This window comes from Alosa sapidissima, chromosome 4 (assembly GCF_018492685.1).
Source record: "Alosa sapidissima isolate fAloSap1 chromosome 4, fAloSap1.pri, whole genome shotgun sequence".
Classification (NCBI taxonomy): Eukaryota; Metazoa; Chordata; class Actinopteri; order Clupeiformes; family Clupeidae; genus Alosa; species Alosa sapidissima.
The window spans coordinates 11,446,641-11,470,216 of record NC_055960.1 but is presented as its reverse complement, the minus strand read 5'-3'; the positions used below and the strand labels follow the sequence as shown (position 1 = coordinate 11,470,216).

Genomic DNA, 23,576 nt, shown 5'->3' with positions numbered 1-23,576 from the left:
CCAAGTCAAAGTTGCCTCAGGCTAGTCGAGAAGCAACAATGTAAAATTAATGTATGTAGCCTGAACATTATGCGTTGAGAAAAGTTCGCTCACAAACGAGTTTCTTTGAATGTCCCATTACGCCTCATTGAAAACATCCTGTTTGGCTGGCTGAGAATGACAAGCGCACGAACTTTTCTTGGAGAAGCCACAGAGACCACTAGCTTGAATATTGCCTGCCAAAAGCTGAGCCACTAAAGGGACACATTAGTTTAACAGAACCACTACTAGTTAGTACTGTTATTATAATAGCAGTTTTAACAGCGCCATTACATTAAAGGCTTCTAACCGAAGTGCTGTAGAACTGGCAAAATGTATTTCTGAATCGGTACGGTCGTCATACGCGGTGAATTCTCATTGGATGGCACGCTAACCTGTGTACCGGAAGTGGTTCTGATGCGGGAACTGGTGTGACGGTTCTTGCGGTCGGTGTGAGATGGATGCAATTAATAAACTGAAACAATTTGATGCGTATCCGAAAACTCTTGAGGATTTTAGGGTGAAGACATGTGGTGGGGCCACAGGTAAGTCTTAAACGTCACGTGTTGTTTTATCCCAAATTAAACCTATGTCTTAGTGAGCATGCAAGCACAGTAACGTTAGCCTAAGTCGGTTTGTATTGGTCTGGGATAGGCAGCCAGGTTAGCGATTCCTACATTACTGGCTATAAATGTATTGTGGACTTTAGCTATTGGTGTTTCTAACGTATGTCAGTGTGTGTTTTGGAAGGGGCTTTAGCGTTTCATTCATCACCCCCATTTTTCCGTTCCACAGTGACCATTGTGAGCGGTCTGATCATGCTGATCCTGTTCTTTTCCGAGTTGCAGTACTACCTAACTAAAGAGGTTAGTAACGGTTCAACTAATCACAATAATGAAACGCATAACTGCACTGGGACTAAGATTGTCTTGTTTGTTGGGAATTTAAGGTGCATCCAGAATTGTTCGTGGACACATCACGGGGCGACAAGCTACAAATTAATATAGATGTAGTCTTTCCTCATATGCCATGCGTCTGTAAGTTTGCCCGGTCTCGTCACACAACACCGTTTTGATAAAATGACAAAAGGTTTTGTTCAACTTTGGGTCAATACCTGTTTTGTTTCATAGATCTGAGTATTGATGCTATGGATGTCGCTGGAGAGCAGCAGTTGGATGTTGAGCATAACCTATTTAAACAGAGGCTTGACAAGGACGGCAACCCTGTCACTTCTGAGGCAGACAAACATGGTAAACGCTAAATTACAACCCTAACATGTCATTATCTAACTGTTACTATGTTTTCACCATATTTACACCGACATACTTTGCGTCCTTAGATTTAGGTAAAGAAGAGGGTGAAGGGGAGGTGTTTGACCCAAGCAAATTGGACCCAGACCGCTGTGAGAGTTGCTATGGTGCTGAGACTGAAGACCTAAAGTGAGTCTCCTTGCTCCTCTAAGATCTTTTAGGACACAATTCCATACTCCTCCACCCTGATACACACATCCATGATGGACACAGTGTGTCTGAAGCTTGTGCATCCGTTTGTGTATGCTTTTCATTTATAAGTATAAGTATATATACTCTTTTGATCCCGTGAGGGAAATTTGGTCTCTGCAGTTATCCCAATCCGTGAATTAGTGAAACACTCTCAGCACACAGTGAACACACAGTGAGGTGAAGCACACACTTATCCCGGTGCAGTGAGCTGCCTGCAACAACAGCGGCGCTCGGGGAGCAGTGAGGGGTTAGGTGCCTTGCTCAAGGGCACTTCAACCGTGCCTATTGGTCGGGGTTCGAACAGGCAACCCTCCGGTTACAAGTCCGAAGCGCCCCAATGTCCAAATGTACATTTATGTCCTATAAAGGGATTTGATGTTATGATATTTTCCCTGTATGATAATTGTCTCAGGAAATGTAATGGTTTCACAGTTTATGGTATTTGTCAATAGTGTGTCTATCAAGGTTACCACCAAACAGACCGACTATACAAATTTAGCTGGGAGCCAGGATGTGGGGGGGGGAAAAATAATAGTGTAAACAGTTTTTATTTATTTATTTTTTTGCTTGTTGTAGATGTTGTAACTCCTGCGATGATGTACGAGAGGCTTACCGACGGAGAGGCTGGGCGTTCAAGACACCGGACACCATTGTGCAGTGCAAGAGAGAGGGCTTCAGTCAGAGAATGCAGGAACAGAAGAATGAAGGCTGCCAGGTTTTTGGATTCCTGGAGGTGAACAAGGTAAGCTCATTACCATGCCTCAACCAACCAACCAAACTATTACAGGCAGTTGCAGCAAACAGTGGTTTTTTTTTTTTTTTTTTTTTTTTTTAAGATTGGGTTTTTGTCTCATTTTATGAGACTGAGAGTAGTTAGAGGTATAGCACACATTTCTGGTGAAATGTTGAGCTCAACAACCACTCAAATTACACTCCCTCGTTTGGTGCTCCTGAAGTAATGTCTTGACTGTCTGGAATGATGGCTCCATTTTGAACTACTTTGTGTACAGAGCCAGGACTGCATGCTACTAACATCTGGACTAGATAGATAGATAGATAGATACTTTACATTACATTACATTACATTACATTACATTACATTTAGCAGACACTTCTTGTCCAAAGACTTTATTGATCCTCAAAGGGAAATTCAAGGTCTCAGTAGGGTACAGACATCACACCCAACATGCACTTACAGCAGAAAAAGTATATACATATAAAAACAACTCCACTGTACAATAGAGACTATATAGAGCTGTTCACTGAATTCGGCTAAATAAATAAATATTATTAGCATTGCTGACTAAACCTATAAGAGACACAAACACAGCAATTACTTTCAATATGTTTCTGTTAATGTGTTTCGAAATGACCATGTTCTGTTTACCAAGCGTTTCATCTTGTTCTTACAAAGGTGGCAGGAAATTTCCATTTTGCGCCTGGCAAAAGCTTTCAGCAGTCTCATGTCCACGGTAAGAGGAGCCATGTTATGATGATCACTAAACATCAAGAGCTAGTTTCCGTAAATGGATTATGGAAATGGACAATGGATCCTAAACTAAAAGATAATTTTAATTAGAAAAACTCTTTTGAAAAAAGCATTTATCCTAGGACTAGGCTTAATACGTGTATGGGAAACTGGCCGTAAATGAACGCTCTGGCTGATGCATCCCTACATCATTCTGTGCACACAATTGTAAACATCACCCGTTATGCAGTGATGAATGTTATTATACAATTATCAGGAAAAGTGACATGTCAATAAGCCATTCGATAATACTAGAGGCTACAGTCAAGGTCTCCTGCCTTAATTGAATGCTTTATTGCAGACAGGCAATATCATTTGGTGCATTTAGATTTGCCCTTAGCAATCAGACAATAGTTGAATGTGTTGAACACGTGGGAATTGGGGATAAAGTGGCTAAAAGCTTGTAAGTTATTGGGCATACTATATAGTATGCTTGTATGAGAAGAATGCACTAGAATTTGTGAATTAGTTCCCGTGTTCTTACATCTGGTGGTTGTGAAGCTGTAAATTCCTGTCCTGTCACTTTCGATGCATGTTTCTATCCCTCTGTCTCTGCCTCGCTGTGGTTTCTGTTTTGTGGTGTGTCCACTAACCTGCAACCCCGTGTCATATTCAAAACAGTAAAGGTTACTAAAGGCTAAATTCTATAAAGTTGGATGATGCTGGGCATATGTGGGTTAATGAATGACCATCTCTATTCACTCACTAAAATTCACAATCTATGTAACTCTCTTGGAGTTTGATTTATAGGAACTGTCTAATGCACCTCAACAAAATGGGACTCTTTGAGCTTAATTTAATGTGTCAGGAATAAGAATTATGTATCTGAAAATAGCTTATCATAAGCATTTTTTCTTCAGTTAAGTGGATGATCAGGGATCTTCAATTGCTCTGTATCTCTTTCTGAATGTGCAAAGCTACTTGGCACTATTGAGGGGAATGCTGCTAACATCCTCTGTCTCTGTCAGCATAAGTAACATGGTTGAGAATGAGTGTTATCTGTAACGGTTATCTTGCTAACCTTGTAAGCAGCATATCTAAAAAAGCAACATACTTGTAGCAAGATGCTTGCATAGGCTTGGTGATGCACACGGGCCAAGGACTTAAGTATTTAGAGACGACTACAGAAAAAAGAGACAATGAGCCGCTTTTAACGTGAAATTGGCGTAAACGATTGAGTTCATTCTAGTCTTTATACTGTCCATAAATGCACAGCACACTGGAAGGTGCAGTGACCATAAACTGTCCTGTTGGACCAGACGCTTCCCTTCATCCTCTCTTCCTTCCTACCTCTGTTCCAATCATGTGGTGACTCTTTTTCTCTTCTTTCTGCAGTGCACGCTGTGGAAAGTAAGTTAATCCTTTTTGTAGTTTTTATGTTACTATTTGACAAACCTCCCCCAAAAAATTCAGAAAGAGCACTATAAACGATGAGCTGTAGTCACAGGACTTTAGAGAAATAGTGACCATTTACCCTGTTACTGAACTATTTTTAATTTCTCTTTGACTCTTGCTTCTCTATGGTACGGGTGTTGCTAATGCTGTGACTTTAAGCTTACTTTTCTAATAAGGCATAAAAAAAAAAAAAGGTTTGGTTCCTGTTTCCCCCCCCCCCAGTGGCAGTAAGGGATAGGTAGAAAATCAGTCCCTCCAGGATTTCACAAGGTTTTTTGAGACTGTTGCGACCTAAAATGCCTGGATGGAAGTTGCTGTTTTTAGCTGTTTCTTGTGGAGAAATTGCGGGAGGAAGTGAAAATTGCAAAAATAGTTGCGATTTTTTTATTTTAAATTTAGGCTTTTAATTAAGGTTAGTAAGACCAAAATCACACTGATAATCTTGATGCTTATTAAAAAAGGATAATCAAAGGTAAACAGTAAGGATTACAGAAAATCAAAGTAGGCCTACTTTATATGTGAAAATGCTTTGACTGAGGTAATTCACAAAGCAGTGAACCATCCAAAAAAGACAGTCACCTAAAGAGATGGCATCATGTCATATGTTTCAATACATTCATATATTTTGTAATTCATATTAAGTTCATATATTTTTTAATAATTCATAGTCTGTGGCCTGCATCATTAATAAAAGTAAGTATCTAGTAATTTCATATTGATTTAAACTATTTGACTACACTTCTGTTTAATGTCATTACATTGGTGGTGTACGTCTAATTGACTGCATGCCCCTTTAAGGACGTGAGAGTAGCCTAATTACATTTCTGAGTGGATTGGAAGGCTTGCATCTCACTGTGTTCGGCTACGAGTGTAAATCACTTTTTGCATAGTGCATTATGTGGATGCAATTGGGAATGTCTATGTCATTAGTTAAAATAAATGTTAAAAAAAACAACTCGAATGAAATCATTCTTGGATCATAGAAGAGGTAAATGTCTTGCAATTGTATTAATTTCTATGATTTTGGTAGCACTACTTAAACTAAGCCCACAAGCTAGCAAACATGACATAAGCTAAAAGGACATATCCAGGTAAACGTTTGCCAATGGGTTGCATAGCCTACTCAAATGTCAGTAAACCAAGTAGGCCTTAATTAACTTACTTTCATAGCCTAGGTAGGTTAGCAACATCAGGTTGAGCAAGTAAGCAGATCATTAACGTTAGCCTTCTATTTATTGTCATCAAAACTGCAGAGGAACGAACACGTTAGGGCAGTCTTTTGGGTCATACAGAAGGTGCAGAAGTGTGCCATCTGGCTCAATATTGTGCGCGAGGGACTGTTGTGGTAGGTGAAATTTCACGGTGAAACTACGATGATTGGTCAAATTTGCGAAAAAGTTGCGGTGTTTGGACAAAATTGCGCGTGCCTTGTTAAGTGACGAAAACAATCGTCTTCCTGAACAGCTGTGCATAGGCTACTTTGTAAGAGAGAATACGCTCATCCCTATACATAACGCAAGGGGTAATTCATGTAATTATATTTCGCCTTTTATTTGTGGATGTATTTAATGTAACCTAGACTATTTAGTGTTATTTCTCCCCCAAGCTCATAAAATAAATTTGGGTCGGACATAAATTGACAGGGTCGGTCAAACCGGAACCCAAGATTTTTTTTTTTTTTATGCCTAATCTTCTTGCTATGCTTTAGGGTCTTGTCAAAACGACTAATTCTGCTTCAAATCTCAATTTGTGATTGACACGGCTCTCGTCAAATCTCAAACAGCAACACAATAACTCCCACCAACTAACCACTAAGAATACATGTCAAGGCAGTTGTACTAATTTTTTATCTTTATTTTCAGTTCATGATCTGCAGAGTTTTGGATTAGATAATGTGAGTATACAGGTTTGGTTTATTCTGTAATGCGTTTGTTTGGCCATGTTGAATCACTTGACCGATTGACTTGATTTTGGTTGCCACCTCTGGTTCACAGATAAATATGACACACATAATTAAACACCTGTCTTTTGGCAAAGACTACCCTGGTATTGTCAACCCACTGGACGGAACTTTCGTCACAGCACCACAAGGTGAGTTATTGCCATCCAATACACACTCTCTACTTTATGCATGTCTCACAGTCTAAGCTACCACCTATGTTGTCTCAGTGCAGCTCCAATCAGGAAGCGCTTAAGGCGATAGATAAGATACTTTCTTCATCCAGAGTGACATTTTGTGGCATGCAGCGTATACTCTGAGACAGACACAATGCCCAGCCTTCTCATCTTGTGATAAGGGGACCAAGCCCAAGTCATTCCTACTTGAAGCCATTAGTGTTTTAAATCACAGTCTTTATTCAGTGTGTATTCCTCCAGCATCTTTGTATTTACTATCAGGGTGGCATCGGGAAAAAGGTAAAAAATTATTTTGAAGAGTCCTGCATGATGTGACCGTGTCGGAGGGGTTTCCTCTAGCAGCGGATTCCCATTCCAATTGCCATGAATGTGCCAAATGTGCCCCCACTCTGCATCATGGTCTTCCCAACGCCCCCCATCAGTTCTCTTCCTCTCATTCCAATCCTGGAAATGAACAGGGGGGAAAAAAAAACATTTCAGTCATCATTCAGACATTGATGCCCCGATTATGTTCACTGTACTTGATCCTAGTTAGCCTGGTTTTAAGTAGTGCATTGCTTCCCCAGTGACAGCGAGTACTTTAACTTCATTAAAGCCGTGAAATGGAAATTAAATATTTGCATTCCCAAGTGAATTGTCCATTGATAATAATGACTGTCCAATGTCAATTCACCAAACGTAGTCCACTCACACCAAAGCTGCATGATTTGGGGTAAATATCTTAACTGCTATTTTCCTGACAGATTGCTACTTGGAATATTAACTGCAGCCTTTGCTATTGGCTAATTGCAATGTCAATTAAATTGATTAACTGTGCAGCCTTAATTCACACCCACCTTAAGCAGGAGAAGGTTCCGAACATGGCCCCGGCTGCCATTCCAACAGCGAAGCCCATCATAAACCCCATTTTCACTCTGTCAACGCAGCTTGGCTGCGCTTGTCCGTAAGGTCCGACGGCCACCGGCATCTAGAAACAGTGTCCGAAATGGTCATCAAAACTAATTGCATAACATCGGTGTTTGACTGGGCACGTTTGCTAGCATGTGGCTAGTAGTTTTAAAGCGCGTGCAGGCATAGCAAGCGATATTTCATTACAATATTGGATAGCATGATGGTTAAATGCTGCCAAATGTGTTTCAATAAATTCAAAATCCAATTATGTTAATAAATGACATCCTGCGTAGACAGTGTCTTGCTAAGCGAACAGGCTAGCAAGCTTTGCTACATGTCACCTATCTCTGGCCTTGAAAACAAGTTTGGTAGCTAACTAGTGTAGACATACAGTTTTGCGTATTCTCCTCACACGCAACTGATAACTTTGTCAGTACATTCGGGTAATATTACCTTGTTTCAGAGGTTGTTCAGATCCTTCTATGAACCAGGAGGAAATTAACCTGATGTATTTCTCAAGCACTGTCAGAAGTAGCGTCGATCTGTCGAGACTCCATTACTTGAGAGGAAATGTCGTGTGAGAGGAAGAAAAAATAAGTGGCATAAAATTTGAGTAGCGCCCCCTGTCGTCTATTTCACAACACTTCTTTGTACATATCCTTGATCAAAATGCAACTATACAATGAGTGTATTTTGCATCGATTCTAACCTCTATTTAATTATTATTCCAGCGTCCATGATGTACCAGTATTTTGTGAAAATAGTGCCAACGATCTATGTTAAAGGAGATGGAGAGGTAATTGAAGACTACTTGTTCAAAATAAAGTATGGTGGTGTTTTAAATTGCTTTTCAATGTCCTGCTTGTTTATACATATATTAAACACGTTTAAATGTTGGTGTGTTTATTTGTGTTGATCAGATGGTGAAAACAAATCAATTTTCTGTGACTCGTCATGAGAAAGTGGCCAACGGTCTGATAGGGGACCAGGGACTCCCAGGAGTTTTTGTGCTATATGAACTTTCTCCTATGATGGTGAAATTCACCGAAAAGCAGCGGTATGCAGCAAATACATTACTTTTGTTGTATGAGTGTGTGGACATTTTAATTTTACTATATTTTGTGTATTATATATATTCTTTATGTGCCTCTTCCCAGGTCTTTCACCCATTTTCTGACGGGAGTTTGTGCAATCATTGGCGGTGTGTTCACAGGTGGGTCTATTGCCATTTTTCCTGGTGTATTTTCCGGTGTGCTTTACCAGAAAATGGTCCAGTGTTTTTGTATACCTAGAGTTAAGCCCCATGTTTTTTATTTATAGTGAATCTTAATTTGACCAAAAGTTTAGATGGAAATTAGATTAACACGTAACAAGACAGTCATTTTGCACACATGTCAATCATTAACTGCCAAAAGAAAACTTTCAGTCAAATTCAGATGAAGTATAAATCTAAATTTGGCAAGGGTATGGACATTTTGGGGCTTTACTGTATCTGTGAAGGATAAGAACTAGTTTAAAAACTCTTGAGGTGCATGGTAATATTAACAATGTACATGTATATAAACATCTACCCAACTTCGTGGACCTTGTTGATTTGGGTACCATATTAGTATTATTAACGCAGGATGTCAGGAATAATGAATTACTGCTTTCCAGAGCTGGAAATGCGTGGAAAATTGGGGGAAAATTATGATCAAAAAATGATTAAGAACCTGAAAGAAAAATAACCTGAAGGGGAAAAAAAGAGCAGGAACCTGAAACATTACATAATATATTTGTTTATTAATTCAGTGATCATTTTGTTTTTCCTTCTTGCACTCTAGTGGCTGGACTCATCGATTCATTAATATACCACTCAGCAAGAGCCATCCAAAAGAAGATTGAGCTGGGGAAGGCATCGTAGCCATTACTATTTTTTTAACAACTGTAATTAAAATTGATGCAGCTCTGGTTCCAACAAGTTCTGTCTGTAAAGGGAAGGGCCACAGACTGATTCTCAGCTCATGGTAAATGGAGCTCTTATTTTCAACACTCAGACAATGCAGTTCTACTTTTGTGAATTGCCCTCCCAGATGAGACTTGCGGAGTCTAGGACTATTCATCTCTGGCTTTATCAAATACAGTACTTCCCACATATCAATTGGAATCTAAGTTTTTTTTTTTATTTCTTTAAGCAATCACTTTTGGCATTGTTTTTTCTTTTTCATTCTCAAGAAGGTGTCTGAATTTCTTTGAGGATCACAAAAACAGTAATACAATTAAGCACCAGTTTTTTTCGCTATTATGTGGAGACGTTGCCCGTCTACAGAATCAAAACATGCTGGCACTCCAGACCTTGATAGTAGACACATCTCATTTTACAGCCAAACTTCTATGAAGGTTTAATTCCAGTGGTGCCGAATGCATTTAACACTCGACTACCGTGTAAACTGGAGAAGAAGTCACTAAAACAGGAGGAAGTTGGGTCGTCCGTCGGGTTATATACACTCACACAGAAGCACAGAAGGTGCAAGATGTGGATACTTTTATTGTGTTAGCACCTTCACAAAAAAAAATCAGGAGCTGGGGTTTGTGTGCGTGCGTGTGCGCGTGTGTGCGTGTGTGTGTGTGTGTGTGTGTGTGTGCGCGCGTGTACTTGTGTGTGTGTGCGCATGTATGATTGGGCAGATGTTTACGTTGGTGTGGGTGTGTGATCTATGTGTGTAGGGATGTTCCTGTCTGCTTGATCTCTCTGTACGTGTGTTGGTGTCTGGTGCTTTGGACAGCCTGTGTTGTGTCTGGGAGAAATGTATTTATATTTTGATTGTCCTCTACAGTTTTTAAAATGACAAATAAATAATTGAAAACTTGCACTTGTTTTGCATTTTCTTCTGAGTGGCTCTTCCTTCTGATATACTACTCACACAAAGTTAGGGATATCTGGCTTTCGGGTGAAATTTTATGTTTCAGTACTGAAACATTGAACTGTTGGACATGCTCATTCAAAAGTTTAGAGAAGGTCACATTAAGTTCACCTGTAAAAGTTATAGTGGACTTTAGGTTCATCCTGAAATTTCACCCGAAAGCCGAATATCCCTGACTTTTTGTGAGTAGTGTATATGAAGAGTAGACATCCTTTCAGTAGTCTATACTTTGCGGTGTGCCAAAATCTGGTGTTCTTTTGGTGTCACATCTGCAGCTAAAACAGATGCAGTACTGCTGAGTGAGCATTCAGAGACTGCGATTGGGTAACGCAAGACTGAATCAACACTGGCTTGTGCAAAAAAATGTCATAAGACATTTAGCTAAATTTACACAATTAAAGACATAAAAAATGTACAAAAGTGCATTTGTGCCCGGCCTGTGCATGACCTTTCCATGTAGCCAAAGGAAGGGACTGATTTGTTTGGAATGCATATAGCATCAGATGATGGCTACAAGGCAAAGGATCCCCATCAGCTTCATGAAATGTTATTTGTATGCCATTGAATGTGACTGATCTAATGACCTATGTTTAAAGCACCCCTTACACAATAGCACAATGACCGCCTTGTATTAGTGGAACATGTTCTAATTTATAAAAATGGAGGGGTAAAACAATAATTAATTTATTCCACCAGGGGGAGCTCCATTCATGCTCAGGAGAAGGGTAGACTTAGGATGACTGTTACTGTGGTCAGTACTGGTGGTTGGGGGTGGGGGTATGACAAATCAAGCTGTGAGTCATTTCCGGGTAGTGTCACAGTAACACATCTATGAAATAAACTAAAAGTATTTGGAGGAGGGGGTATGTGACTGCTTTGTTACAACATTACTGTGTGGATGCTAAAACTTTAGTTGCAGACAGTCTCTCCTGGGAGTCTTTTGAGCTGGAATTCCTCTTCCGCTGATCTTTTTATGGAAAATTTTCCTTGACCTCCCACATCCGACTGAAAGGTTGTGACGTATTCCACATGAATATGTGAGTGCAAGGAAAATCACTATGACTGTTTGCGGATGTTTTCAGGCTTAATAAAAGCAGATTGAATTTCCTATTCCTCCAGCGCCATGATTAATTGTGACGGAAAATACTCACTCTGAATCAGAACCCAGACTAGCCTTTTTAATCCCATCTGGAATGGAACACAGAGTCTAAATCCAAGAAACAGATACTACTGTACAAATTAAATCATATTCAAATGTTGTGCTGAAAGTGGGAAATAAACTAAAGAAATGTATTACCATGTAGTAGAACACTATAACTTACCCAACAGAAACTCTAACATATAATAATAATATAATTCTAATGAAACACTTTTCCTCTTTCTCAACCACAAGACCTCAAACGATAAAGTCACTTTCCTTCATCCCTGCACTTTCAACGACACTCATGACTAAGTCAGCTATTTCACTTTTCACCACAACATTTGTCCACCCTGAGTAATCCAGCAGGATGTCAAGGAGCTCCAATTTAAAGCACACGCGGGGACTACGCTACTATTTGTACTTGAGGGCACACGGTAGCACAGGACCATTAAAAATCATGTAGCACACATTAGAGAGAATGGGGAGGTGACAATCCCTTTTGGACAAGTGCTGAATACCGTGGCCTTACATCATTGGAAATCCATGACCCAGCTTTAAATCCATGGCATGCATTTATTTCCGATAGATTTTTTGAGGCTGTTGTGGCAGACAATCAGATGGAATTTAAAGTGGTAATTGACTTTTGGCATCCCTGTAAGCCATGCAGGTAATTCCTTACTCACAGCTTCATTAACCCTTGGGGGGTGAGGTATCATCGCCACCTCCACTGGGCTGCAATCCCACCCCACCCCCCACCCCCATCACGCTGAGTCATTGGTGGGGGGTAAATATTTAAAAATAGCCTACTTATTCCTAATGCTTAATGCATTCCTCATTGATGGTGCTAAAGCCCTGGGTGTCCCTTGGGGTTCCATGGGGGCAGTCAGCTCTGTTGCTGAACAAGGGCACACAATGGTGCATTGATCCTCCGACAGACTCGGATATGCGCATGTGTGAGTGAGGAGAGGACTACAGAGACAATCAGCCTGATGGCCCACTATGCGGCACGGTGAGAGAGACAAGAGAGGCACTGACACAATGCTTGTGTGCAACATGTCCTGAGCTGCAGAAAGGACTCTCTTTCCTTATTATATTTAGCACTTAATTCTGTCTCCTCTTGTCCACCCACTCCTCCTGGCTCTGCTCTCCCAAGTAGGCCTGTTCTATGAAGACAGACCCTTTTTGTATAATGTCAACGTGAGTTACATCTAAACTCCAGGAACTGTGCCCTGGGAGATATGGTTTAAAAAGGAAACCATGCAGGACCAATGTCGCAGGTCATGCCATTACTGCAGGTTACATGAAAAACATACAGTACATGAATGCGAATGCAACAGATAGTACAGAGGCTCTCTGGTTGCTTTCTCAAGATACTGGCATCCTCCATCCCCTATAGATGCAGACCCTTCATGGAGTGGAGTCAACAGAAGTGATCTATGTAGGGCACACAGTGTACCGTTTTGACCAGTGACACCATATGCATCTGCGCTATGCGCAGGCTATCTATTAAGTTCAGTGGGTCATCTGAATTCAAGACATCCAGCAGATCCATTACAGGTTATGGACGCTAGTGAACTTTTCTCAGCACTGGCCCGCTCCGTATGTGTGGTAAGGGCACAATGACCTCATGGGCCACCCTGCTGCTTTGCATAATCCTTTGTGCTTCACAGGGAAGCATATATTGTTTTTTTCAAGATGAGGATGTGATTATGACAGTGCATCTCTCTGCACAAGTGGGGCTGAAGCATGAAATTTGGACGGCAGCTGGAGTTGACCATATAAGACTGCAGCCAGTGTTTCTGGGAAGCTGCCACTGGCTCAGTGAATGAATGGGGTTGTGAATGTCGCTGGCACGCGTGGCGTCAGGTTGCGGGTCAAGTGTGGGCAACAACTGACTGGCACCCTTGCCAATACTCTGCCCTACATGGTAATGCATTGCATATGCCTGTGTTGCACGCTGAAGTGCAAGGCTTTAGGTGCCTCTGGTGCAGTCTTGCTCTTTCACTCCCTTCACTTGTTCCTCACTATTCCTCTCTCTCTCTCTCTCTCTCTTCTTTCACTCTCTCCTCTGCTCTCTATCTCTCTTTCAGTACACGACTAAAAATAGTCTTACTTTGGTAATGCCCTCGCTGAACCTCTCTCCCCGCGCACTTCTCGACTGCTCTAGTCGCGCTCCCGCGCCGTTTCGTGGAAAAGCCGACTGCCCAAGAATGTTTGCTCTTGACATGACACATGTGGAACCCATGTGACAACTTTTGCAGATGTGTCTGTCTATAGGCCCGGCTCCCTGCTCCATTCAACTCCTTTAACTCTCCTCACCTCTCTCCCCTCCTTTTGACCAGAACCCACTTTGGCCGCAAGACCAGTAAACCATACAGGCCCATCAACACTGCCAACGATAACTGTCACTGTACAACTACTGTCTGTTACCATGAAGATATGAATGTGTGCATTTGCCAATGATAAGGAGGAGAGTCTCTCCAAAATATCATTCATGTTTTGATATGATGCCATTAAAAGTTGATGGATTCTGTGTTCATGTCATTCAGATAATTGCTCTGACTGATGCTCAGCAATATAGTTTTTCATGCCATTATCTTGTGAGATGTGGAGTTCGCTGTTCAAATGAGTGAGACATTAGAAATCAGTTTGTACAGCTATCCTTAGTTGCTGTCGACACTGAACGGGCCTTTAGTGTTATAAAGTTCATCAATATGATCAACAAAAAAGTTTTCATAGACCTGCACAGTGTAGGACAAATGAGACAGAATGCCCAGTGAATGGCCCATGGATAGCCACTTCATTTGCCTTAATGCCTTTAACTGCAAATGCACGCTGAAATGATACAAAAGAGATTCATGAAAAATCAGTCACTCATATTTCAAAGATGTCAAAATCATATGAAAACAGTGCCTAAAACAACCTTTCCTTAAGAGTACTGGCTACGTGTCTTCTTGGAAGTGACCTCAACTTGGATTCTTGGAAAATCCAAACTCCCCAACTATCCACGCCTCCATTCCATGGAAGCAGGAGTACATACATTAGAATACACAGTCTGCTGGAGCACTCGCTACTTGTAACAGATGTTGCAAAAGCAGACAGGGATGACCTCTGCACGTGTGTGTGTGTGTGTGTTTGGGTGAGTGAGTGTGTGTGTGTGTGTGCGTGCTTGTGTGTGTGTGTGTGTGTGTGCGTGCTTGTGTGTGTGTGTGTGTGTGTGTGTGTGTTCGCAGGCATGGGCTGAGTGAAAGAGAGAGGGTCTGTTTCCCGTTCCAGTACTGAGCCCCCTCTGTTCCACTCGGTGGCCCTCAGTAGTGGACAGATGGGGCATAAGGAGAGTGGCGTGGGTGGGGGTAGCCATGTGGGTCACCGTTAATGCCCCCAGAACCCTTTAAGCACAACTGACCACCCCTAACCACCACGTGCAAACAGTTTTAGCCGCATTACACTAAGAAGTCTGTTGTAGGGGAAGCGACACAAAGAGTGTAAAGCACCCTCCAGAGTGGGATTTCACAGAAAGATGCTATAAAGGCTTTAAATGCTTTTCATATGCCTGCATCACCTACTTAACCGCTTATTCTGAAGCACTTCTATTAAAGTCACATGGCAGCTGTGATAATGAACAGCATGTATATGCATCAAGCAAATTATATTTAACAACAAGGGGTATAATTAGATAGATCAAAGTGAGGTGAATATTAAACATTTTGTTTTTTGACATTTAGGCAAAATTTGGTAGTTTTAGGCTATACTGCGCTTTGCCTTTGTATTATACTTACACGGCCATGTAAAAAAAAACTCAGTTTTTATATTAATTGAGGAGGTACTTACTACATTTTTAGTGAAGATATATGCTGCTTGATGCCTTAACAATGGCACAACTCTGTCATTTATAAACATTTATGTAAAAAGGGAACAAAATCAATTGGGTATTCTTGTAGACTTTCATGTCAAGCAATATTGCATTGCTGCACACCAAAACCTAACCTTTGACACCTGTGCACACTGCTGCTTATATTTGTCAAAGTATATGTTAATTACTTTTTGTCAAATCTGACTGACTATTTTGAATATGATACTTTCACTGGCATTTAATATTGTGAGACTGTATCATGATAGACACCTAATGTGTGTGTGAGTGCGAATGGTATGTGCCTTTTTAGAAGAAAGTCCAGGGCCTTTTTTAATGTGTCCCTGCGCGCGCACACACACACACACACACACACACACACACACACACACACACACACACACACACACACTGCCTATTAGAGTAAGGGCAAGTGAAACCAAGGCAGAATGCAGTAATGGCAAGTGAAATCAAGGCAGTAAGGGCAGATACTGCATTCTGCCTTGGTTTCACTCTACTTTTCTATACAAACTAAAAGTGTAAATTTAGCTAAGAAATTTATTAGGTAGCCATATGAAATTTTAACAGATTGAAGAGCAGATCATGTACTTCTTATTTGTGCAAAAATTTTGCTCTTAGCCTTTGTTGGGCAGAAGTGTTTGAGTGATGTGTAGGCCTATAGCATTCTTTTAGAATAAAATATGTTATGTTATTCAACAGCAAGTATAACGAAAGTTAGCCCTAATTAGCATACTGTACATTATTCCATTATAAATGAATAACGTTTGCCGTTGATTTCATTCATGTTCATTACTCAAGTTTTCCATTGAAGTATCTTTCCGGTTTTTTTTTATTTTTTAAAAAGACTTGAAACAGTTAATGGGATGTGGTGTTGAGAAAAGGGAAGTGAGATTCTCAATGTACACTTTGGACTAAAAAGTGACAAAAAATGACCCCTTCCTTAAAGTCAGATCAAGATAACGATCAACCATGTGACCTTTCTTTCAGACCCTGTGAAGACATTTATGCCTGGCAGTTGTGAATACTCCATTCATGCTTCATAATCTGGGGCATGTCGAGCTAATTTTGTTCTAATTTTGGCACTAATAGTGTCCGTATTTAGCATTCCACGCTAAGAAAGCCTGAAACATGTTTTTGATGTGTGTATAGTACATCACATGTGCTTCTGAACATCATCAACCTGCACAGCTCAATCTTATGAGAGTCTGTTGAGGTACTAGTTTAATTTTGGACAGACATGTTAACTATTAGTAAAGTTTACCTTTGCGCTCCTTTTTGTTCTAATGGCAAATAAAATGTAGGCAACATTTAATCTAATCATAGGCTTCCAGTGAGACTAGGAGCCTGTGACCATATTGTAATTTCCACTTAAGAATCAGTTGAGCTCTGCAGACAATGAGATAAGTGAAATCTAACGAGGATGTTGGTCTTCACCAGAAAAGCCTAGATTACTGTGTGGAGCATGAGACATGAGTCTGTACCCCACTGACAATCCCCCCTATCACACCCCACCAGACACTTCCTGTGACACAAATTTCTTAATGAACGTTAAGAAACGTGGTGTTGAAATGGGAGATTTCTTCAAGAGAAATCTTTATTTTTTTTTGTGTTGCTTTGTTTCATCTTCACCCCCTTCCTTATTCCCCCCAAAAAGTAGGCCTACACTCTTTCAAAAGAGTAATGTAAGCGCAGAAGTGATGTTGAAAAGAAACAAGGGGGGACCCTGTGTTACAAAATCTCCCCACCACGGAAGCTGGTGGAGGGAAGCAGTTGTCCCCAACCTTACGGACACTGACTTGGCAGGTACATTCAGTCTTGCAAGACTGGACTAGACAAAGACAGACACCAGACAAACATACATTTAGCTGCTCCTACCTTGTGATGATGACCCAATACCTGACATAAAATCCAATCAAGATAAATGTCCTTTGTAATATGCGTCTGAATGACCATGTCACTCATTGCTTCTAAATCACATTTTTAAAGGTAAAAGTCATAAACAATAACCTTTGTGTGCCTTGTCTAGTCAACTTGTAGACCTGATACTCCACCCTACACAGACCGTCCATCATACCTTTCACCATAACATACAACTGAAGCTGCAGGTCAGGATATTGGATATAGGTATGAGCCTGCTATATGTTAAGCATTTGTAAACACACTGCCTGGTTTGGTATGCAGCTATTTACTCAGTAGGCCTACTTGAGTGGCTCATAAATCCATAAATGTCTGAGAGATTGATTCTGACTCTGACAGATTTGAACAGTCATTATAGCTATTGACATTCTCTCTGCTGCATGCACTGATTGGATGAACCCCCTTGAACTCTTTCTCTGCAACTCTCATTTTTTCCAAAGACTTTTTTTTTTGCTCTGGTGTTGATGCAAGTGGGAACTATTCTTAAGATATCTGTGTGAGCAATAGGAACCACTAGGAGGGGACATTAAGTATATTCCTTCTGGAAACTGTTCTCTGAAGTGTTCCGCAAGGCATGACAACCACACAGTGCCTTCACCACATTAGAGGCATAGAAATGTGCAGCCAGAAATTTAAATTCCCCTCTCAACCCTCTATGCTGAGTAGCTCTAAAAAAGATGGTCTAATCCAAAATAACAAATCTGACAAGCATCTTCCACCACACACTAGTTCAAAAAAGCAACAAATAAGAAGAGCAAGGCTATATATCACCAAAATCTCTCACAGTAGCCTACATGCCTATAGGCTACATGTGTAGGTTGTGAAACAATTAATTGTCTTTGCCGGTTTATGAAAGCTACAGTAGTTCACATTAGGGTGTGAATTCATCGCTGGGCTTCAGCGTCCAAATTTGTGAATTAAAGCTCTGCTCTACCACCCCTCTTCGGTGTCCCCTAGATGGCACATTCACCCAAGATAAGCTTTTGTTGTGAATGACTGCTCAAGTAGGCTAGCAACCATGGGCTTTCAAATGGGGAAACTTGGCTACTTTCACAAACATAAATGTATTGACTAGTTTAGAAGAAGTGTTAAAACTGTCCCAAATATTCACCAAATCTACCCCAAAATAAAGATATAATCTGAGCAGCATTAAACTGATGTATTTTTAAGCAGCAAACTGGCCACCCAATGATATGGACAATAGGCAGAGGACAAATCCAATTGCCTACTCGGGGCGTTCTTATGTTCACGTGCATTGAGATTGACTGAAACACCCCCCTACTTGTGATTGGGGGATGCCCCTGCACGTGTCCTGCCGGATGCGCATACAAGCACTTGCGCTCCACTTATGTAACCGTTGTACGAGCACAAAGGCTACCTGCCTACCGGTGTATATTCTCTACAAAAGTAGCCACTTAACATATTAAACTGAATGTAGGACCCATGCATTGCACATTTAACACACTAATGCATAATATTGCGCCACAGTCTCATCAGAGAAACAGAAAAGAAATAACCCATTTTAGGCTACGATGTCAAGACGCCCTCGGTTGTAAGTTACGGTAGCCTACAACGTGACCTGAACTAATACACATACCGGCTCCAGTTCTGCTGCATTGCTTAGCTGCAAGCAAGGCACACCCGGAGCAAACCCGCCTCTCATTTCTTGGAATTCCAGCCTTACCAAATGTTCATCCGCTAGGGACTATATAATCATTTGAACGCGTTTATATCGTGATTTCTGGTGACTTCTATTTTGCGTACAAGTAATTTCAAGGTGATCACAGACGATCGGAAATTGGGCATAGTTGTTTTAGCATTTACTTAACGGTGTATTAAAATATGTTTTGGCGCGATTTTGCAATGTGGAAGGAGACTTCGCAATGTGGTAGTATATAGTTAAATGCCCTCCCTACTTGCCACACCTACTGTAGAGCCGTATTGCACATGGTAGGTTGCCATGCGTCGTAGAATATCAACGATAGAAACCATTTTTCTCCTTTTTTCGACCATAGCATTTGTTAACTTTTGTTCACTAGTATCGTAGCAAACGATATCTATCTAAGATTTCTCCTGTCGTCGTCATTAAGGTAAGCATTTTTATTCATTTCTACTTTATAGTTAACGTTATGCCTTACTGCTCGCGCATGCATGGTCGGCATAATGAGCCGGTTCTTTTTAATCCGCGGTTGACACATTTAGTAGAATCTTACAACTGGTTGTTTCGGTAACCTTATGTTATTAATACAGGTCTAATATGATGCTATTTGGTGCATGTGAAATATTTGCAGTTACATATTGAACTTCTCACTTGCACCTTCGTGCCCTGTTAACGCCTATTCTAGCCTACTAGTGATTTACTGGCTAGCCTACCTAGCAGAACGTTAGCTCATTGTAGCAGATCGGCCATGAGATCTACCAAGTCTAGATAATCGTACTTCTATATAAACTCTATAAATAATTAGTCGCCTCAAGAAAACGGTTTTGGTCTATTGCATTATAAACCATTATGTCATGAGAAAAAGTCTAACTAGTTTTTTTCATGATTGAATGCGACATGCGACAATCTTTTAAATTAAATCATGGCGTTTTTGTGCAAGTTAGCCCGTTGTTTTTTCACTTTTTACGTTAATGCACGTTGAGAGCAAGCTCGCGATCTAATATCCCAGTATGTTTGAAAGCCCATGAAATGTAAGAATTTGTCCTGGTGAATCAACGGGTGGTTGACATTGCTAACTTCAATTGTAACTAGATGAAGTTGCTCAATATACCGCTTCTACCAGTGACATTAATTTCTAAATTCATTTTGTACAGGGATATGTCTAATTATCTTTTAATTGATGTTTATCAGTCAGTGATCAGTATTTTCAAGTTGGCTGTTTGCACGTGAAAGATTGAAATTTAGTGTGATGGGGGGGGGGGTGTAAATAAATAAATTCAGGTAATTCGGGGGACGGATGCAAATGCACCCCTTTGCTGAGGATTCCAGCTGTTAACATGATGTCATTAACATTAGAAGAAAGACCGGCTTTTAGAGCCAGCCCACAGGGCGGAGTTTGGGTTGTAAACACGAATAAAAAGGTGCTTGCCGGCACATTTTCTGAGTGTAGTACTCTTCGGAACACGTAGTATTCAGACACGTGTGTAGTTCTTTCCTAACTCTTTGTGACTTCTGCACAGAGCAAAGGTTTTTTATTATTGTATATTAATCGAACTGCACTGTCTGCTTGTCCTATAGATACTGCCAACATGCTGCAGAGTTTCTCGCCCTCTCACGATTGGTTTTCCGACTCGGAACCGCTGCTCTTTGACGAGGAGTTCTGCCAGAGTTTCATGCAGTCGATCCCCACGCCGCCACAGTCCCCGCCACTGAAGACGGATTTAAGTAAAGCCTTGTCAAAGGAGGACCAGTTGGAGCTCGTGTCTGAACTTTTGCTTGAAGATCAGGACTTTCAACTGAATTGGAACTGTGATTTTATGCACGAGAATGCGGTCGCTATAAACAAAGACCATCATACTGATGTGTCGGATGACTGTTTGTGGCATATTGGAGAGAAGTCACTGGACAAGTTATCTGTGCTCTCTACCAGCCCGCTGCTTTCCGACATCGATACCTCCATTTTCGAAGAGATTGCTGGCTCTACACTGGTATGCCACGACGCGGCGCTGGAGAACAAGTGTTCCGAGAAAGAGGATTTTTTATTAGACAGCCAGGAACAAAACGAGTCGTCCTCGGATTATGGCTCTCTCTCTGCTGGAGGCGAATCATCAACCAGCGATTCCGGTAAGTTCATGTAAATGTAATTTTTAATCAAATATAGTACTGGAAATATTCCGATATTGAAATGAAGCAAAATAAATTAACTCAAGAGATTTTGTGATGTAGAGTAGTAGGGATTATAGCCATGTGCACGTAGATAATATCACTCATCACCAATTGTTCAGTAATATTTAGCATGTGATGGAAACACTGTAATTGTGTTGTTGTAAAGGCCATGCATGGGAAGTCTTAGGGAAAACGAAGGCAGGGTTAAACAGCTTTTCTGGGAATGAATGACTTGAGTTTGGGATTGAATTGTGATCTCATGGGCCCCCCCTCCCATCTGTTGTTTCTACAGAGGAGGAGATTGATGTGGTGACGGTGAGGAGGTCCAGCACGCGTTCTCATCACCGCGAGCAACAGGAGGAAAGCCGGCGAGAGCAGCTGAGGGCCCTCAAGCGTTGCCACTTGGAGATCCAGCAGCAGCACAACTACGCTGCCCCTCGCCCCTCCTCCCCCATTCGGACGGAGCCCCACGTTTCCGCCCACAAGCGGCCGCGCACGTCGGACTCCTCCCAGCGGCTGACCCTGTCTGGCCGCGGTGCTCGTGGACTCTCCTCGAGGCACAGCGCTGACATAGAGGACGAGGAGGAGAGGCGGCGGACACACAACGTGATGGAAAGGCAGCGGCGGAACGAGCTGAAGAATTGCTTCCTGCGTCTGCGAGACCATGTGCCTGAATTGTCCAATAACGACAAGGCCTCCAAAGTGGTCATCTTGAAACGGGCCAGAGACAGTATCAGGAACCTGGAGGTGGAGAACAAGAAACTATACTCTAAGATGGACAAACTGAGAGACCGGCAAGATTGGCTCAAATCCAGACTGGAGCAGTTAAGGGGAATATGAGTCTTGCTGTGGTCATTTCTGTCGGACTTGTCATGGACCAGTTTGCGTCGATGCTACGCACAAATAAAGCAAAGTATCCCTGCTGACTGTTCAACAACTAAATATTTCTTAAGAGACATTGAATTTGTTGAATTTGAAGTGTATGTGCATGTTGAGCACAGGAATATTTCTCATTTATTTTGCTTTTGCCAAATTCTTGTACAGTCTTAAATTTGTTTTTACTGTGCATAACCCTAATCAGTTGCCAGTTTAACAGCGATTCCTTCAAGTGCTTGAAATATGGTGACCTTTTGGTGGTCTTTAACATTCCCCCAGTTATTACAGTAACATTTTAAAATGTATATTTCCTTTGGGCTGGCTCCAATGCTTCTATGATCATGAAGGGGGTTAATGTAACTTTTACCAATTCAGTAACTTGATAGACATGACCTGGTTTGTGTTAACTGATATTGATTTGTATGTATATAGAAACTCAAGTATGCTATTTTTTCATCTTGTGTTAATATGATAATGGTTTATCTACCTCTACTAGGACAGACCTGGGAAGCCTTTTTTGGCAACTGTAAATATTTGTTTCATTTTTGTAAATGTATGTTTTTGTTTATGTGTAAATTATTTAGTGTTTTTTTCTTTGTTCATTTGAAGTAAAAGTTCTGTTCTTTTACAGCACTTTGTTTTATTTTATAGTATAATAAAGAATGAACAAGAAGCTTTTGTTGTCTGGGCCTAATGATTTTCGCCAATACCACCCCCATCCCCCACCCCCCTCCTCCACAGAAGCCTCAGTCCTGAACACATGCTTGAAAAGTAAGCTCAGGTTTCCTTTGTTTACCACCTCTTTGGACCAGATAAAAGTGGCACTCCCACTTCTTTTGTAGAATGTGACTGGTGAAAGGGAGAGGAAGAGGTGCTCCTCCGCAGTCTCCTAGGGCCAGAGTAGGCTGTTTGGTTGTTTCAAACTGTATACACTAGTCAAGGAAACGATCAGACAGGACGCGGGTTTTTGCAGTGAGGTTTGTTTTTTTATGTTTTCTATTGGCAGTAAGTGTTTTGTGCGCTGCTACTGCGCCCAGAGCGCCTCGCGTGTTTTTGCGCCTGCTGCGCTACACATTTTTGCGGAGGAGCTCTGAGTGCCTCAAACTGAAAAAAGTTCAACTCCAAGCGCCTGCCTTTTTCTGAAAACATAGTGCACCTTGCGTTTTATTATAAGTGGCAAAGCGTGTCCTGTCTTATCATTGCCCAAGATGGTAAAGAGTCGAGAGGCTTAAGCGTTAAGGTATTTAGGTCAAGGTGAGTGGGTGGCTGACTTTGACATGTTCACTATTCAGAAAACTTGAACCCAGTGAGGCCATAAACCGCCGTGCAGATAAGAGATGTGATGAGTCTTGTATATGTGATAACAGGAGTTGTTTCAGTTATGCTAATTGCCAATTAACCACACAGATTGCCTAGCTTTGAAAAAATACCACTGCTTGTTGGTATGTGCACTCACATACATGTTCTTTCACAAGCCATGGTGAATTGCTTCTAGCATATCTAGCTAGTGCACCAATGATAAATGCAGACTAAAGTTGACCGAGGTCAAGGCTTGAACAAGTAGTGTTGAGC

General features: G+C 41.2%; 3 protein-coding genes across 5 annotated transcripts; 2 read left to right on the top strand and 1 right to left on the bottom strand.

Annotated features, from left to right (window-relative positions):
- Positions 1-101: 101 nt before the first annotated feature.
- Positions 102-10,322, top strand: ergic3 (ERGIC and golgi 3). Of its 2 annotated transcripts, XM_042089866.1 has the most exons (14): positions 102-563; positions 814-884; positions 968-1,055; positions 1,149-1,268; positions 1,358-1,457; positions 2,097-2,262; positions 2,935-2,992; positions 4,384-4,398; positions 6,306-6,337; positions 6,438-6,534; positions 8,202-8,266; positions 8,391-8,527; positions 8,628-8,683; positions 9,294-10,322. In XM_042089866.1, the coding sequence occupies exons 1-14, from the start codon at positions 476-478 to the stop codon at positions 9,371-9,373; spliced, it is 1,173 nt and encodes a 390-aa protein (XP_041945800.1). In that variant the 5' UTR covers positions 102-475; the 3' UTR covers positions 9,374-10,322. The 2 variants fall into 2 exon arrangements, with proteins under 2 accessions (XP_041945800.1, XP_041945801.1); XM_042089867.1 differs by lacking the exon at positions 4,384-4,398 and having other exon boundaries at positions 122-563.
- romo1 (reactive oxygen species modulator 1) lies at positions 6,779-8,053 on the bottom strand. The gene is made up of 3 exons (XM_042089868.1): positions 7,924-8,053; positions 7,416-7,546; positions 6,779-7,023 (listed from the first exon to the last, which is right to left on the bottom strand). The coding sequence occupies exons 2-3, from the start codon at positions 7,544-7,546 to the stop codon at positions 6,915-6,917; spliced, it is 240 nt and encodes a 79-aa protein (XP_041945802.1). The 5' UTR covers positions 7,924-8,053; the 3' UTR covers positions 6,779-6,914.
- An 8,348-nt stretch (positions 10,323-18,670) lies between the features above and the next one.
- mych (myelocytomatosis oncogene homolog) lies at positions 18,671-22,677 on the top strand. Of its 2 annotated transcripts, none has more exons than XM_042090312.1 (3): positions 18,671-18,854; positions 20,541-21,086; positions 21,421-22,677. In XM_042090312.1, exons 1-3 carry the CDS (start codon positions 18,746-18,748, stop codon positions 21,966-21,968), a joined length of 1,203 nt encoding a protein of 400 aa, XP_041946246.1. In that variant the 5' UTR covers positions 18,671-18,745; the 3' UTR covers positions 21,969-22,677. The 2 variants fall into 2 exon arrangements, with proteins under 2 accessions (XP_041946246.1, XP_041946247.1); XM_042090313.1 differs by lacking the exon at positions 18,671-18,854 and adding an exon at positions 18,929-19,392.
- Positions 22,678-23,576: the final 899 nt, after the last annotated feature.

What these genes read in the sequence shown, in the direction of transcription:
- ergic3 (XM_042089866.1), top strand. Translation starts at nt 476, where the DNA reads ATGGATGCAATTAATAAACTGAAACAATTTGATGCGTATCCGAAAACT. An exon ending in GACATGTGGTGGGGCCACAG is followed by an intron (nt 564 to 813) that starts GTAAGTCTTAAA and finishes TCCGTTCCACAG; the next exon opens with TGACCATTGTGAGCGGTCTG. An exon ending in AGAGTTTTGGATTAGATAAT is followed by an intron (nt 6,338 to 6,437) that starts GTGAGTATACAG and finishes TCTGGTTCACAG; the next exon opens with ATAAATATGACACACATAAT.
- romo1 (XM_042089868.1), bottom strand. Translation starts at nt 7,546, where the DNA reads ATGCCGGTGGCCGTCGGACCTTACGGACAAGCGCAGCCAAGCTGCGTT. An exon ending in GGAACCTTCTCCTGCTTAAG is followed by an intron (nt 7,024 to 7,415) that starts GTGGGTGTGAAT and finishes GTTCATTTCCAG; the next exon opens with GATTGGAATGAGAGGAAGAG.
- mych (XM_042090312.1), top strand. Translation starts at nt 18,746, where the DNA reads ATGCATTGCACATTTAACACACTAATGCATAATATTGCGCCACAGTCT. An exon ending in ATGTCAAGACGCCCTCGGTT is followed by an intron (nt 18,855 to 20,540) that starts GTAAGTTACGGT and finishes CTTGTCCTATAG; the next exon opens with ATACTGCCAACATGCTGCAG. An exon ending in ATCATCAACCAGCGATTCCG is followed by an intron (nt 21,087 to 21,420) that starts GTAAGTTCATGT and finishes TTGTTTCTACAG; the next exon opens with AGGAGGAGATTGATGTGGTG.